The sequence below is a fragment of the Fundulus heteroclitus genome, chromosome 21 (genome assembly GCF_011125445.2).
Source record: "Fundulus heteroclitus isolate FHET01 chromosome 21, MU-UCD_Fhet_4.1, whole genome shotgun sequence".
NCBI lineage: Eukaryota > Metazoa > Chordata > Actinopteri > Cyprinodontiformes > Fundulidae > Fundulus > Fundulus heteroclitus.
In genome coordinates, this window is record NC_046381.1 from 4,193,602 (window position 1) to 4,210,735 (window position 17,134).

Genomic DNA, 17,134 nt, shown 5'->3' on the forward strand with positions numbered 1-17,134 from the left:
CCACTCCGATGGCACCGTAACTTAATGATCTAGAAACCACACGGAGAGCATCATTTAGCATCGAGTTCAAGAACAATGTGGATAAATAACAGATTTAAACGGAGCAGCAGGAAAAGAATGTGTTTAGACAAAATAAAAAGTTGTAAAACGTGAACATAATTTAATTTCAGCCATCATGCTAAAGATTAAGCTAAATAAAACAAGCTAGCATGTGGAGATTTTTTTTCAATACCGGTTATTTAGTTAATCTAAAGTCCAAAATTGAGAATCATTGGCTAAAATTAAGCCTACAGTACAAGTACAAAAAAAAACAAGAGTTTTTTTTGGAAGTGTTTTTAAGATCACAGCATGTTCCTAGTTAGACATGCTGCTAGCGTTACGGCTATTACATACTCAACAGGAAATGTATTCTTGAGTTCTCTCTGCTTGTTCTCGACAGCGTCTGGGCAAAACTATTTCTAAACAGGGTGTGATTGTGATTGGTCAGGATTTAGATGGGTGTAATAAAGTTGGAAAAGCATAAACATTTAATGCATCTGTTGAACTAAACACTGTATTCGCCTGTTCAGCTCTGGTGGTACTGAGCAGTCACCTAAATAATTAAATAATAAATAATTAAATGGCTGCAGGTTTTCAGTGCTAATTCTATTATCCTTTTTAAGTAGTGCCAGAGCACACTGTGAGGTACTCCTGTGTACATGGTTGCTCTTCTCTGTGCGCATTGCCTGAACCCCCCCCCCCCCACTACTCCTTCAATTGATCTTCATCCATCATCAAAAGCAAGAAGGTTTAAACATTTTGTTCTCATTCTCCTCTACCTGTCGTATCTGACATTGTGGTGTTGTCTGTCAAATTTCCACAGCCTTAGAGTGCTGGTGTGAGGCATGCTAAAGTCCTAGCCTTCTGCAGCTGACTTTCTCACAAAGTATATATAATCGGAGCCAAAACGAAACTTTTTACTTGTTGTTACCACGCCAACGACAAGAACAAATTTCTCATTCATCGCGGGGTATGTAACAAGCTTCACTCTTTGAAACGCACTTTCTAAAGACGTTACAAAAAATGTTAAACAGAAGCCCTTTACAGTTATTGGCCCCCCAAAAATACTATTTTCACAAACACCGTAAAATAGATGATCCTTCATTGCAGTAACATATTCTCCCTCTGAAAAATAAAACAATCCCACCCTAGTCTCATAAAATCGGCAGTGTCACTATTACTGATAGCTCAACACAACTGAAGCATTTTTCTATTCAACACATCTCATTTTGTATTAAAAACGGGAAAAACAAGACAGCATGCCAGTTAGGTAAGGCAGATATATGTAGATCATCATAAATCAGGAAATGGCTACAACTAAGTAGCTACTCTCCAGGACTTCAGACCAATAATTCAGACATTTTAAAACAACTGCCAGAATATCCCATCAATCTTATTAAAGAGAAAGTGTACCTAAATGAGCTTTCAAACCTAATATAAATAACAGTATTTTACTACTTGAACAAAAGGATGTTAAGGAGGCTTTTTCTTTTTTCAAACTGACATTTTAAGCTCTGTGCTGCTGATAGTATGAGCTTCTGCACTCTGGACAGGTCAGATTTTCTATTAGGAGCTCACGCCATAAAAATCCAGCAATTATTTCTACTGAGTACAGCAGGAGGAGGCGATTCCGTGGTCCGCAAAGCAGAACATGTCAGATTTATTTAACCTCACCTTGGATACTCCCTTCCCCAGAAGAAGGGCTTTTGAAGCTCCCCAGCAGGGAATCCTGCCAAAAGAATATAAAAATGCATTTTTATAAACACTTTTGTGTCTGTGATTTTGTCCAGACAGGCTCTGAAAATGTTTAAAGTCATATCAGCTTCACCTATATTATAGAGACCTATCAAATACAGGAAAATGATACAGCTACAACCAGTTAACTCTCTTTTTATTTAACATGGTCTGGAGCCTTATTTACTGCCTGTCAGGACGAGTGTACGGTGAGACAAATATCTACCCTAATAAGCACGTTTCTTTAGCCACATCTTACTGATTTGATTTGTGGATGAGCTGTAAAAGGCATTCACGGTCGTTGGGTTTGTAAACCATCTGAAAAAGGAAAACAAAGTGTCAGCCGGGATATAACACAACTAAAAATCCACGTTGCTAATAGAGACTCACTCTGTGCGTGGGACGCTCCTTCGAAGCCAGGAGACATCCGACTGGGCAATGAATTTCAGTGTCTGCATAACGTTACCATAGTAATCCTTTTCATTGAACTTCAGCTGAAACAGACCCAAATGCAAATAGAGATTGTTAATATTTTGCAAAGTAAAACATAAAAGACAAAGGAAGCTTAGCGGGGTGAGATTCAGGCCATAACTCATCCTAGATTCTTGATTTACTTTGTGGTTTCTAATATTATTGAGTCTGGTTGGCTGCTGATGTCTAACTTTAATGTTTTGGGACCAAAAACAACAAATTTGTTCTTTTTCAAACCAGATCAAATGTAGACCCATGTGCTCGCTGATGTGGACACACATAATCAGTGACTGTAAGGAAATGTGGTCATGATTTTGGTCATTAGTTTAGGTATTGCAAGAGATGTTTCTTAACTTTCAAATTTGAGCTAGCAGGAGCATGAAGCCATTTAAAATAAAAGTTGTCCGAGGATGGAGCCTTGAGGAACTCCATTTGATCTCCTGTTTGCTTTAATCTGTAACTACCAAATAACACAAAGTAGTCGCTGTCAGCCAAGAATTTATTTAACCAGTATAGCCCATTATTTGTGGTAAACATTTAAAAATGATCTTCTTAATTATCCATGATTAATTTGTGCAATACAAACCGGTTTCAAATCTTCTGTGAGGTAGGTATCATTCAAAATAAACTCCGGGTAGCCAACCTTAGCCAGGACTGCGTGAGCCTTGAGAGAGAAACACAAGCCTTTAAACATCTTTACCTATAAAAGGATGTAGTAAACTCTGATTGACTGACTTTTAGGATGAATAATGTAATAATTGACAGATCTTTAAAAATAGGAACGCCTCATTCAAATGACATTTTAATATTATTGTAAATTGCAATTGGTTAAAAATGAAATCAATGAATATAATTCAATAATGAAACTAAAAAAATGCTATGGTTTAAACATCAGAAAGAGGTTTTTGGATCGAATTATAGATATATAAAACTTCTGATTTTGAAAAAGAGAAGAGTAATAAACAAACTGCTTGAATTTAGTTAACCAAGTAGTCAAAATCATATTACATTTAATAGAAAGAAAACTTTCTGAATCTGGGTAAAATGTACTGTGCTCAGTAGCACCACAGCAGAAATCATTTCATAAAAGTTATCTAGATGAATGTACTGGCTATAATTACAACCCATTTGCTCTTTTAACCTGGAACCAACTAGTTTAATCACATGTTTTAGAAGAGATGTATGAGGAACCTGCTGCACAAGTCGACCCAGATCCCCGAGGTTTAATTAAAATGACTATAGTGTACCATGTTGTAGATAACAATAGGAAAGCATCACCGTCCCACAGCATCCTTCATGTGGAAATATTAAAGCTTAAGACGTCAGCCAGGAAGTTAAAGCTTGGGTACCAATGTTTCTTCCAAACAGACAATGACCAAAAGCATCCAATCAAATAAGTCACAAGACATCTTAACCATTTAAAAGGCATCTCTGGACTCAAACAGTTTAAGTTAAATTCATCTTACCTTTTCAATGGCTCTCTTTTTTGTTACTTGATCCATCCAATCATTTTCCTTCTCCAGCATGTCGATGAAGGCCCACCGAATCCCCTCAATTAGCTCTTCCATCTGAGATGTGCAGCCGTTCATTTGCAATGGAGAAAATTAAAATATATATAATAAAAAGCACAACTTATCACTGCATCCCATAAAGAGACCCTAAATATATTTGTAAAACAAGTTAAAGAGATGAGGAACCATGTGTTTCTTGTCCTCCTGGAAGTGTGTGTCGACAAAGAGGCGCCCGGTGGCATAAACCAGGGAGTTCTCAACGTAGTTAACGCACTTATCCCAGCGTGGAGTCAGAGAGGTAGTTCCTGTGGTGACCTGGTGGGGGGGTGCAAGAGTCGGAGGTACAAGTTTACATTTCTCCCATTTAAGACGCTCAGCTTTACTTCTAAATAGAGTTCAGAAAGCAGCAGCTCGGCTTGGTTGAAAGGAGGACGACACAAGGTGTTGAAATAAAGTAAACACATACATGCTTTTTAGCGCTTCTTCTGCTAGGCATGTTGTGTGAACATGTAATGAGCCCCGCTTACTCTGATTTCCCAAAATAACCTCCAGAGCAACTAACGTCAAAAGTCACGTAATCATAGAGCGTTAATCAGAAAAACACCAAAAAGGTGCACGGTGAGTCTAAAGGAGGTATAATCTTCTACCAGGAACACTGTTATGGTTGTAATCCTGACCTAATTATGAACTTTATTTGAGAATAGCGTGGAGACAGCCATGGATGAGAGAAAGCCATAAGATGTTTTGTCTGCAGTTTGAAACGAGCCATATATATATAGGGAAAGATGAGACAGAAGAAATGACCCCCAGGGTGAAACGAGGTGATGGCATCATCATGCTGTGGTCATTCTTAGGAGAGTGTGGATGAAACTAAATACAGGACAATCCTTGAGGAGCACCTGTAGAATCTGCAAAATACTAGAGACTGGCATGCTAGGTTAGCTTTCTAGCAGAGGACCAACCCAGAACATACAGTTAAGGCGATGATGGATTGATTTAGATCATTGCATAAAATGGCCCAGTCAAAGTCCAAAGCTAACTCCCAACATGGTGATGTGACATCAAAAGAGACCATAGTTTCTTCAGTCTCCATGATGACGTCCTTCACCTTATCTGGTTTTCTGTATGTGGTGTTCTGAGCTTCCAAGTAAAGGACTGAGTACAGACGTCAGATATTTAGAAACATTTTAAGTGTTAGAGTCAATCACCTTGGTACCCGGCTGAGGCCACTCCAAGTCTGCGTGATTTACCCAAAATTCACAAAGTAGATGTAACAGTATAACCCACAGTTAACATGATTGATTCTGTCTAATATCTGCCATAGTTTCATTTACAGGAGATGCGTGTTGAGCTTTATCTCATGATGTGTTGAAGCACGGTTTGTAAAACCCTCTGTGGTGTTGTTAGCATGTGATTAGTTTTTCCTAATTTATTTTTGTCTTGTTGCTCATCTCTTGACAGCTTTCATTTTTTATTTAAAGCACTCAGGGAGCACCACAGGTGCAAGGAGACCAGCACTGATGGAGACAAACAATACTCTCCAGTCCCCAAACAGACATATTCCTCATTGTGCAACACCAACTGATGCTCTGCTGATTACCTAACATTATTACCCCTGCCTGTACTCTGCTTATATAAATACAACACTTTGTAATGTCAATGTTTTGGCAATCCTAACCCTAACCTGTGGCAAGACTTGGCCACATTCTTGACTCTTTGTCCAATCAGATTGGGTTTAAGGATGTTTTGCAGAGATTGAGCAAAAAATTAAATCTGTTTAAAGCTGGTAGAGACATACCCAAAAGAAATTTCAACTTAAGTTTTTTTTTTTTTACCAGCTATGAACTCATGGGAGCTGAGAAAAATATTGATGCCCATTTTTAGATTCTAATTTGTATCAGTTTTCTTCTACATTACAATTATGATTATTCGTTTGTCTGTAATATACAATCCTAATTGGATAGATGTTTTTGTTTGGAAAAAAGTATTTCGTTTTTAGAAAAAAGGTTAGGGAGCGTGGAAACTTTTCTAAGGTTATGTAGTAGTGTTGTTGATTTTCACGGCCACATATTTGGTGTTTATAAGGTCCTGGTTAGGTTGCAGCTGTGCATCCTTTCCTTTGCTTTTATTACTTTCAATCATTACTTTCAATATCGATGGAGTCTGAGGCCATAATTAAACTGAAACAAAATTATTTCTTGTTGCAACTTATGCAGCTGCATTTTCTGCCATCGCTTTATTGTTGGAGAAAAGCCCTATCATCCCCCTGCAACCCTGCATCGGTTAAGCTGGTATGAAAAGTTAATGAGTGGTGGAAACATATCAACCCAAAGCTCATCTTTGATATGTGGTTCCAAAAAAAATCCTTTCAGTTTAAATGATAGCTGCATAACCAGCTACTGACCAGACAAACAGCGCCATCTGTAGATGGGGTTCTGTTATTGCATTATGCTAGACATGGTTAACTGGAAGGATGATGGAGCCTCAATTAAATTAGAGCTTTAATGAACAAAAAATCGAAATGTAGTACAACAACTGAAAAAAAAAATAAGTCAGCCCAAAAAATCTCCAGGCTTGCATGAAATCAGTATTTTGCAACATGTCAGCTGGGGTGGTGTCATGGCGGTTTCTGTCATTCTACCATGAAGTTCTACAGGACGCTGCCAATGACCCGGTTCTTTTAAACAGCTTTGTTCAATCAGAAAATCGTCTAAAAAAAAAAAATTAAAGATACCAGTGTTCAAGGACTGTAACTGTCAACACCTGCCCTGACCCACATCACTATTTCATGACTGCAAAATATTTTCCTGCAAAATAAAAAAAAAAAAAAAATGCTGGTTTACTATCCAACTAACCTACCCCCTTGAGTAAATTCACAGAGGTGTGAGAGTACAAACCCGAGCAAAGTCGAGGTATCTGTAGAGAAAGCGACGGCTCAGAGTGGTGATCTTGGAAAAAACTGTCCTCCACTGGATGTAGTTAGCTACCGTCCTAAAGAGACAGAGAAAGATTAATGAAGCCTGAATTCAACATTAATTATGAAAAACACTACTTAGAAGAAAATGGACCCCTCAGGGCCATGTGGGTTGGCTCTGCTGCCTTTTTGTGCATACACTCACACAGCTTAACAACAGTGGGCATAACAACTTCAGTTTTGATCAAGTTTACAGTGAGGCTATAGGCATGCCTGCCTTCCCCGCTCTACCATCTGTACTCTTTTATGCAGGTCCAGTCTTATGAAAAAGGTTTCAGACCATTAAACAAATTATACTAACTGTGTTAATCTTAAGCAGAGATGTCTGACTGAATCTAAAATTTCACAGTTTTCAAACGAGGATACGTTTAAAGGGTAAAAATCTATCCTAAACATCCTGATCCCGTACATGAAAATATATTTGCCCTTCACGTCAAATTGCATATTTGTGATTGACCGCATTATTTAGACAATTTTTTTAGACACCTGACCTGTAAAAGAGGTAAAAATTCTCTTCTCTAACCCTCAGTCGGTCAAGGCAGATGACACCGAGCCTGATTCAGCTGGAGGTTTATTGCTGTTAAAGGGGAGTTTTCCTCTCCACTGTCGCTTCATGCATGCTCAGTATGAGGAATTGCTGCAAAGCTTTTGACAATGCTGGGTTTCCTAAGATAAGAAACCTTTTGACATATCTGTCTGGATGATATGATTGAATTTGGCTTTATAAAGTGCTTTGAGCTGAAATGTTGTGAATTGGCGATATATAAATAAAATGTAATTGAATTGATATAAACTAAAATACAGAAATAATTTTAAAGTGTGTGAATGGGGGAATGACTAAACTGTAGTGTGAAGCGCTTTGGAGGTCATCAGACTAGTTAAAGCGCTATACAAGTGCAAGCCATTTACCATTTAAAACATTTAACAAAGCCATTTCTACAGCTTTTGGGCTCCAGCAAACCACAGTGAGAGCAATTATCCACCAATGGAGAAAAGATGGATCAATGGAGAACCTTCCCAGGACTGGCAGCTCTACCAAAATTATGTCAAGAGCACATTGAGCGATCCAGCCGGTTTGAGATGGTTGTGGCAGTGTGGCGATCCGGGGCTGTATTCCTTCTTCAGGACCTGGACAACTTGCTGTAATTGATAGATCCAAGAGTTTTGCCCTCGTGTGAAAATCCAGAAGCTTTATAGGCTTAATAAAACCTTGGAAATGCAGCAGGAAAATAATCCAATGCATACTAGCAAGCTCAACTTTAAACGACTCAAAGAATAATAAAGGCGTGGAGGTGGCCTAGTCAAAGTCTCCATTTGTATCTAGTTTAGATGCTGTGGCTTGATTTTAAACAGGTCGTTTGTGCTTGAAAAACCTTAAATACGGCAGAATTAAAATAATTATTCAAGAAAGAGTGGGCCAAAATTGCAGCACATGATGGTAGTTGTTGCTGCACAACCAGCTAGTAAGTTTATGGGCCAATTATGAATTTTTCACATAGGGCCAGTGGTTTATTTAATAAACCCCTTAATAAATTAAATCATTATTTGGAAACTGAATTATTTCGTTAAACCACTTATTTATTTAAATTTGTTTCATGATGTAAAGCACCAAAACAGCAATATCTGTAAGGAGGGAATACTTTTTATGGCAGTGAATTTCGTCATTTGAGATCCTTGCTTTGAATGGCCTTGCACCTGCCAACATTTCTGAACTTTTGATAAATCCACCTACTCAGCAGAACATTACGGTCTTCTGATAAAAATCTGCTAGAGGTGCCTCATTCTAGGTGCAAGAAATGGGAGGACTGGTCCTTTTCTGTTGCTGGTCTAACAGCCTGGAATAGTCTTTCCTTTCAGCTCCGTGCCATCTCTGACCTGGTCTTGTTAATTTATTTAAAAGGGCTTTTGATGTTTAACTTTTAGTACGTTTATATTATTTTGTCTTATTTATTGTGGTTGTATTCAATCTGGCACTGTTCTTTTGTGCACTGTATTTATCTGTTTTATTTTGTAAATTACTTTGGTCAATGCCAGGCTTTGTTGGAAGTTGCTATATAAATAAGGTTTATTATTATTATCATAATTATTTGCCCCACCTAAATAGATGTTCTTGAATTAAATGCTGGATGTTTATAAATCTTTCAGCGTTAGATTTTGCAGATAAAATCACAGATTATTGTACAGCATTTAATATTCGTCTGTGCTTCTGAAATTATCTTTCAAAATGACGTATTAGCGGCGCACCTAGCTAGGAATATGCTAATGATGCTAAGCTAAAACCTCATAAAGCTTCTTTTTTTCTGCTTGTTTGGTTCTTATTTCTTTTATTTATTATTATCTTTGCCTTTACTTTAACACTTTGCTCTTAGAGCCAGCATCATTATGTTTGAAATAAATAACAGGTATTAAAAAGAAGAAACCTCCCCTTATGCTAGCTTCTATAATGTAGCGGTATTGCCCTCACTGAGATCCCCAGGAATCTATATTTTACAGGTCTGTCTATGAACCAAGGTGCACATTCGGTCTGTAAATGAATCCGCTGCTGGTTTAGATGGGCATCAACACTGCATCCTTATTTAAGCTGTAGTACTACAACAGTTTTGCCTCTAAAAACAGAAACAAGCTGCTTTTTAAATATATGTGCACTTTTTTCCACACTGAGATTTAATTAGCTGTGTTTGCATTCTGCACAATCACAAGTTTAATTAAATTCATTTCCATGGTTGTAAAACCTACTTAAGTTGGAGTTGCCCTTGGGTAGCCTACGGAATGCTAATTAACTCTTGAAATAACATGTTAAGACAATGACATGTCTCCCATGTTTCTCAGGTGTTGGTACCTGGAGTCTGTGCTGTTGATGAGCTTCATGAGGTCCTTGAAATACTTTGGGGTTCTGACAATGACGGGCTCAGAGGAGGAAATAATTAGACTTGGATCATCTTTAGACTCCACCACTGCTTTCACAAAACTAAGCCAGTCAAACTAGAAACACAAGAACACACAAACATTGGTTATACCATAAGTGCAGTGGTAGGAAAAAAGAAAACTACAAAGAAAGGACCCAGATTTAAAGACAGGAAACAACACCATCATTGTCTCTATTAAGGAATGTTAGCTAAATAAAGAACGCTATAAATTACAGCCTCATTTCAGCCAATTTTTGCAACTCTCAAGCTCGAGTAGTTTACCCTGAAAACCTTCTGTTTTTTTTCTACAAAGTGAGAGAGACTTTTATTACATAAGTCTGCAATCAAAGAGTAAAAAAAAGAACAAAAAATCATGTAATTTTTTTGTGTTTTGTGATGACAGAAGTTCAAAGGAACAGTAATGAAAAAACTTGGAACAAACATCTTTTTTGCTCCATACTAATTCTATTGCACTCTTTAAAAGAGCAATGGAGAACAAAATAAAGGGATGGTTAATAGTCCTGCTGGTGGGGTTTCCAGTAAGTGTACCTGTGGCATGGAGCGATGCAAGCGAGAAAGTGTGTATCTGTTGTACATGTTCTCACTGGTGCGGTTTTCATAGGGAATCAGGATCTGCACATACAAGAAGCCGTGAAAAATTTGAGAACAAAAAACACTTATTTTTTTCTTTCAGAAAACTGCTAGATGCTAAGGGGCTAATGCATATCAGATGTATTTAATTGAGTTGTATGTTGTTTTTACATGAGCAATTTTGGTCTCGAAGTCAAGAGCCTTTTTCATCTGGACATGTGCTACTTCCTCTGGGGCGCCCAGCATGACAGCCACGTCCACCATCAGACTCAGCAATGCAGCTCGGTTCTGGAGAGAGATGGATAGACAGAGACAAAGGGGGAGATGAAGGAAAAAATATAATTTTAGGATTTAAAAGGTGTAGTTTATTAGTCATTCATCTGCACATCCTTAGTGTTATATTGTAGAATTAAGATTCCTCTTTTCACACATTTGCCAACATATATAAACTGAGTAAAATCACTCAGTAGGTGATTGGAAACAATGATAAAAAAAATAATGTATTTGGCTGCAGACAATGGTAAACCACTTGCAAGATGAAGAGAAGATTAGTCGGAAACTCACCTCCAGAGCAGAGGAAGTGTTGGTGGTGTAGTCCTCCCTTGAAGACAAAGACAAGGAAGCCTGGTCGAGCTACCGGAACACAAAGACACCATATTTGCTCAGTTGTTCTGAGTTTTTCTGCTTTTCTAAGTTTTACTGCAGCAATAAATAAGTGTTAAACTAGATCATGAAGCGCCGACTCTAGATCTTTACAAAAAGGAGAATTGATGCAGCGAACCAAAAAGTTATAATCTCTATTAGATCAAGAATATCATTTATAGTCCCTGTCTGCATCAAAGTCTCAATACCATTAGTTTTAGGATTATTTCAAACACACTGGTTGATGACATCAAAAAACAACAACAACTAGAACTGCAAGCAGTTATTAACGGGTTCCAAGCCCACGCACCTCCCCCTTTGAGCATATTCCTGGACTTCAGCATTCAACACCCTCATCCAAGCCCACCTACGCTGCGCCCCCATTGAGCATGTTCCTGGACTTTAGCGTTCAACACCCTCATCCCACAGCATCTGGTGGAAAAACTGGAACATCTGGGCTTCAGTACACCCCTCAACACTTCCTCACCTCCTGACCGCTGTCAGTCTGGGTCTGACAGACCACCTCTGATGTCATCACCCTCAGCACGGGCTCCCCCTAGGGCTGCGTCTGCAGCCCCCTGTTGTTTACTCTGATGACACACGACTACACTCCCAGGTTCACCCCCAATCACATCATGAAGTTCGCAGATGACACAAACTCATCAACAGCTCAGCTGTGGAGGTGGTTAGCAGCACCAAATTCATCAGGGTGCACATCACGGACAACCTCACCTGCTCTGTGAACACCACATCTGGTGAGGAGGGCACAGAAGCGCTTGTACTTCCTGTGGAGGATGAGGAGAGCCCAACTGCCCCCGCCCATCCTCACAACCCTCTACACAAGTACCATAGAGAGCATTCTGACCAGCTGTCTCTCTGTGTGGTGTCGAGGCGGCAGCACGTCCGACTGGTGGAAAACAACGGTTGTCAAGCTTCTGAAGTTTGCGCACGACACCACTCATGGGATTTATCTCTGATGGTGACGAGTCCGCCTACAGGTGGGAGGGTGACCATCTGGTGACCTGGTGCAGGGAGAACAACTTAGAACTCAACGCTGTAAAAATAGTGGAGATGGTTGTGGACTTCAGGAAGAACTCAGCCCCAGCTACCCCAACACCCTCTGTGACTATATATAATATATTTCAGTCGTCAGTCAAGTCAAGTTATGTTGCGAGTTCAGTTGTTTTTTTTCTTTTCTTTGTTCAGTGGTTTGTGTTGTTACCACTGGCAAGTTCATGTCAGTAAGAAGAATGAAGTTTGTCAATGGAGGTTCAGTTCTGCTTGGGGCACAGGCTCGCCATGTCCTTTCAGAGAGAATCCATGGAATCTGATCCAGTAGTCTGATCCAGCTTTTTGATCAGCAACAACAAAAAAACCTAGCCTGCACACGATAATATTATTATCGCATTCAGCTAAATAAACTCACTTTATCAATTTTTACAGCATTGTTTTTTCTTCATTCCTCACATTTCCATTGCGATGTTTTACATGCACTTTAAAAAATTTTCCCAACTCAAAACACCGGAATCATCTTTAACCCATGTAAAACAAAAATATAAAATCCTTTTTAATTATGAAACTATGACCTGTAATTTAACAAATTACAGCATAGGTTTTTTTAATCCTCTTCCAAGTGTTTGTAAATCATGAGATGAAATACAGTTATCACCTTACCAAAGAGCATGAAATCCTTCTACATCCAATACTCTCCATCATCCATTGTATGGACGAAACCCAGCGCTGAACACAGAGAAATGTCGGACTGGATCAAATACTGCGTGTGTGATGGGTTCAAGTACCTCGCTCAACGTAGGAATTTACACATGTACAGCCTCAAGCTATTTAACTAAGATGTAAACGAGGTTTAAAATGTCTACTGTTTAGTTTGATATTAATGAACAGTCATAATTTTAATTTACATGTAGTATGGTTGAACTAGAAGAATTAACAGTGGGATGTTGATAAACTGACTGTATATTTGTATTGCAGTGCTGAACCATAGATTTACTTCTGAGTCAGTTAGCTTGCAGTTAGTTGACCTCCACGCAGATTTGGCTCTGAAGGAACAGTCTGTTAAGAGTGATCATATATATATATATATATATATATATATATATATATATATATATATATATATATATATATATATATATATATATATATATGTATAGATATATATATATATGTATAGATATGTATAGATATGGATACATGGATACATACATGGATACATACAAAATTATTAAAGTGGACATCTAAGTTTTAATTGAATACCCCTTACTTAGACTATTAATGGTAAGAGTTGTTGTAGTTGCAAAAACAAGCCACGAGATGGAGCCCTTGCTTCATTTTCTGAAAAGCTCTTTACAATAGGTTTTTGTCAAACTATCTAAATAAATATTTATTTTAAATCAACGGTTTGCTCTAAAATTCTGAAAATATTCATGAATGTCCAAGAGTGTTTTATCTAACCACACAATTTTTTTGATGGTCATTAAAAAAATGGATTCAGAGAAAGAAAAAATTAAACTTTATAATCTTGTATCATTAATTTTTAAAGTCTTGTAAATTGGTCAAAATCGCCTGGATTTTTATCAAACTGAAAGACATGGTTATTCTGGCTGTGCTTTACAGATAGAGGCCATTTTTATTGGCATTGACCAATATTTGTGGAAAATACATTGATTTCTCCATTTTACAAACTTTGAAAAAAACAGAGTGTGGCACTTTCAAACACTGGAATACATGCAGTGAGAGAATTGTTGCACCTTATTCAAGGAATACATCCTTAAAATCTGAGCTTGTTACACCACACAAGTGATTTTAGGTGAATTTTTGAAGTTTTCAAGTTTTTTTCACACTTTTGGAAATAGGCCCCGCCCACTTGTTTCAATCATTACCATATTTAATACTTTAGTTAAGGGCAATGTCTAGAAGGGAATGAAGAAGGTTTTGTAAAAATCCGATCAGCCATTCTTGCGTAGTAGATTTCTTGACATCACAGCGCCCCCTAGTGATGGACGATCCTCAAATGCGGGTCACATGTGCAAAATCTTATTTGGACTATGGGTTATGAAGGACATGTCAAAATCTGTTATGGTTTTAGAATAATCAGCAATTACATTTAGAGCTAGCTCGCTAACAATCACTTATTTTAGCGTTACTTTTCGAAAAAGTCAAAATTCAAAAATCCGCCGCGATAACTTTTTTTATTTGTCCATGACACACTCATATATAAAGTATTGTGCGGATTGCACAAAAAATGTTGGAGGAGTTTAACAAGAAAGGTTTAACCTTTGTAGCCATGTAGCGCGAAAACTAGCTGGGAAACGAAGAGTGTGCCAATTCTCTTTATTTTGCAGAATCATCCAATAAACAAAGTGCCATCAAGTTTTTGAGTGTAGGACCAGTAGTTTGGTGGTTACAGGCGTAAACGCATTGTCCTTTATTATAGCGCCCCCTAGTTGTTGAGGGGTCTGAATTTTTGGGTTTGAGTAGCGGTGCACATTCTGTACTTGGATACCTGATTCAATGGATTCGTTACAAATCCGCATGGGCCGCCCAACGCGTTTTAGCGGAGAATAATAATTACCCGTAATAATAATAATAACTAGAACTGCAAGCAGTTATTAACGGGTTCCAAGCCCACGCACCGCCCCCTTTGAGCATGTTCCTGGACTTCAGCATTCAACACCCTCATCCAAGCCCACCTACGCCGCGCCCCCTTTGAGCATGTTCCTGGACTTCAGCGTTCAACACCCTTATCCCACAGCAACTGGTGGAACAACTGGAACATCTGGGCTTCAGCACACCCCTTCACCACTTCCTCACCTCCTGACCACTGTCGGTCCGGGTCTGACAGACCACCTCTGATGTCATCACCCTCAGCACAGGCTTCCCTCATGGCTGCATCCGGAGCCCCTTGCTGTTTACTCTGATGACACACGACTGCACCCCCAGGTTCACCCCCAATCACATCATGAAGTTCGCAGATGACACAAACTCATCAACAGCTCAGCTGTGGAGGTGGTTAGCAGCACCAAATTCATCAGGGTGCACATCACGGACAACCTCACCTGCTCTGTGAACACCACATCTGGTGAGGAGGGCACAGAAGCGCTTGTACTTCCTGTGGAGGATGAGGAGAGCCCAACTGCCCCCGCCCATCCTCACAACCCTCTACACAAGTACCATAGAGAGCATTCTGACCAGCTGTCTCTCTGTGTGGTGTCGAGGCGGCAGCACGTCCGACTGGTGGAAAACAACGGTTGTCAAGCTTCTGAAGTTTGCGCACGACACCACTCATGAGATTTATCTCTGATGGTGACGAGTCCGCCTACAGGTGGGAGGGTGACCATCTGGTGACCTGGTGCAGGGAGAACAACTTAGAACTCAATGCTGTAAAAATAGTGGAGATGGTTGTGGACTTCAGGAAGAACTCAGCCCCAGCTACCCCAACACCCTCTGTGACTATATATAATATATTTCAGTCGTCAGTCAAGTCAAGTTATGTTGCGAGTTCAGTTGTTTTTTTTTCTTTACTTTGTTCAGTGGTTTGTGTTGTTACCACTGGCAAGTTCATGTCAGTAAGAAGAATGAAGTTTGTCAATGGAGGTTCAGTTCTGCTTGGGGCACAGGCTCGCCATGTCCTTTCAGAGAGAATCCATGGAATCTGATCCAGTAGTCTGATCCAGATTTTTGATCAGCAACAACAAAAAAAACTAGCCTGCACACGATAATATTATTATTGCATTCAGCTAAATAAACTCACTTTATCAATTTTTACAGCATTGTTTTTTCTTCATTCCTCACATTTCCATTGCGATGTTTTACATGCACTTTAAAAAATTTTCCCAACTCAAAACACCGGAATCATCTTTAACCCATGTAAAACAAAAATATAAAATCCTTTTTAATTATGAAACTATGACCTGTAATTTAACAAATTACAGCATAGGTTTTTTTAATCCTCTTTCAAGTCTTTGTAAATCATGAGATGAAAAACAGTTATCACCTTACCAAAGAGCATGAAATCCTTCTACATCCAATACTCTCCATCATCCATTGTATGGACGAAACCCAGCGCTGAACACAGAGAAATGTCGGACTGGATCAAATACTGCGTGTGTGATGGGTTCAAGTACCTCGCTCAACGTAGGAATTTACACATGTACAGCCTCAAGCTATTTAACTAAGATGTAAACGAGGTTTAAAATGTCTACTGTTTAGTTTGATATTAATGAACAGTCATAATTTTAATTTACATGTAGTATGGTTGAACTAGAAGAATTAACAGTGGGATGTTGATAAACTGACTGTATATTTGTATTGTAGTGCTGAACCATAGATTTACTTCTGAGTCAGTTAGCTTGCAGTTAGTTGACCTCCACGCAGATTTGGCTCTGAAGGAACAGTCTGTTAAGAGTGATCATATATATATATATATATATATATATATATATATATATATATATATATATATATATATATATATATATATATATATATATATATATATATATATATATATATATATATGTATATGTATATATATATATGTATAGATATGTATAGATATGGATACATGGATACATACATGGATACATACAAAATTATTAAAGTGGACATCTAAGTTTTAATTGAATACCCCTTACTTAGACTATTAATGGTAAGAGTTGTTGTAGTTGCAAAAACAAGCCACGAGATGGAGCCCTTGCTTCATTTTCTGAAAAGCTCTTTACAATAGGTTTTTGTCAAACTATCTAAATAAATATTTATTTTAAATCAACGGTTTGCTCTAAAATTCTGAAAATATTCATGAATGTCCAAGAGTGTTTTATCTAACCACACAATTTTTTTGATGGTCATTAAAAAAATGGATTCAGAGAAAGAAAAAATTAAACTTTATAATCTTGTATCATTAATTTTTAAAATCTTGTAAATTGGTCAAAATCGCCTGGATTTTTATCAAACTGAAAGACATGGTTATTCTGGCTGTGCTTTACAGATAGAGGCCATTTTTATTGGCATTGACCAATATTTGTGGAAAATACATTGATTTCTCCATTTTACAAACTTTGAAAAAAACAGAGTGTGCAACTTTCAAAAACTGGAATACATGCAGTGAGAGAATTGTTGCGCCTTATTCAAGGAATACATCCTTAAAATCTGAGCTTGTTACACCACACAAGTGATTTTAGGTGAATTTTTGAAGTTTTCAAGTTTTTTTCACACTTTTGGAAATAGGCCCCGCCCACTTGTTTCAA

The 17,134-nt window shown here is 38.2% G+C and overlaps 1 protein-coding gene across 1 annotated transcript in view; it reads right to left on the minus strand.

Moving 5' to 3' along the window:
• Positions 1 to 4: 4 nt before the first annotated feature.
• The window catches only part of phex (phosphate regulating endopeptidase homolog, X-linked), a gene marked incomplete at its 3' end in the record, with an annotated part of 36,503 nt that continues 19,373 nt past the window's right edge, over positions 5 to 17,134 (minus strand). Inside the window, 12 exon segments of the mRNA XM_036125230.1 lie at positions 5 to 29; positions 1,714 to 1,768; positions 2,033 to 2,091; positions 2,164 to 2,267; positions 2,831 to 2,908; positions 3,711 to 3,812; positions 3,942 to 4,070; positions 6,653 to 6,746; positions 9,569 to 9,711; positions 10,185 to 10,268; positions 10,398 to 10,514; positions 10,791 to 10,859. Of these exon segments, the coding sequence (XP_035981123.1) occupies positions 5 to 29; positions 1,714 to 1,768; positions 2,033 to 2,091; positions 2,164 to 2,267; positions 2,831 to 2,908; positions 3,711 to 3,812; positions 3,942 to 4,070; positions 6,653 to 6,746; positions 9,569 to 9,711; positions 10,185 to 10,268; positions 10,398 to 10,514; positions 10,791 to 10,859 (1,059 nt within the window).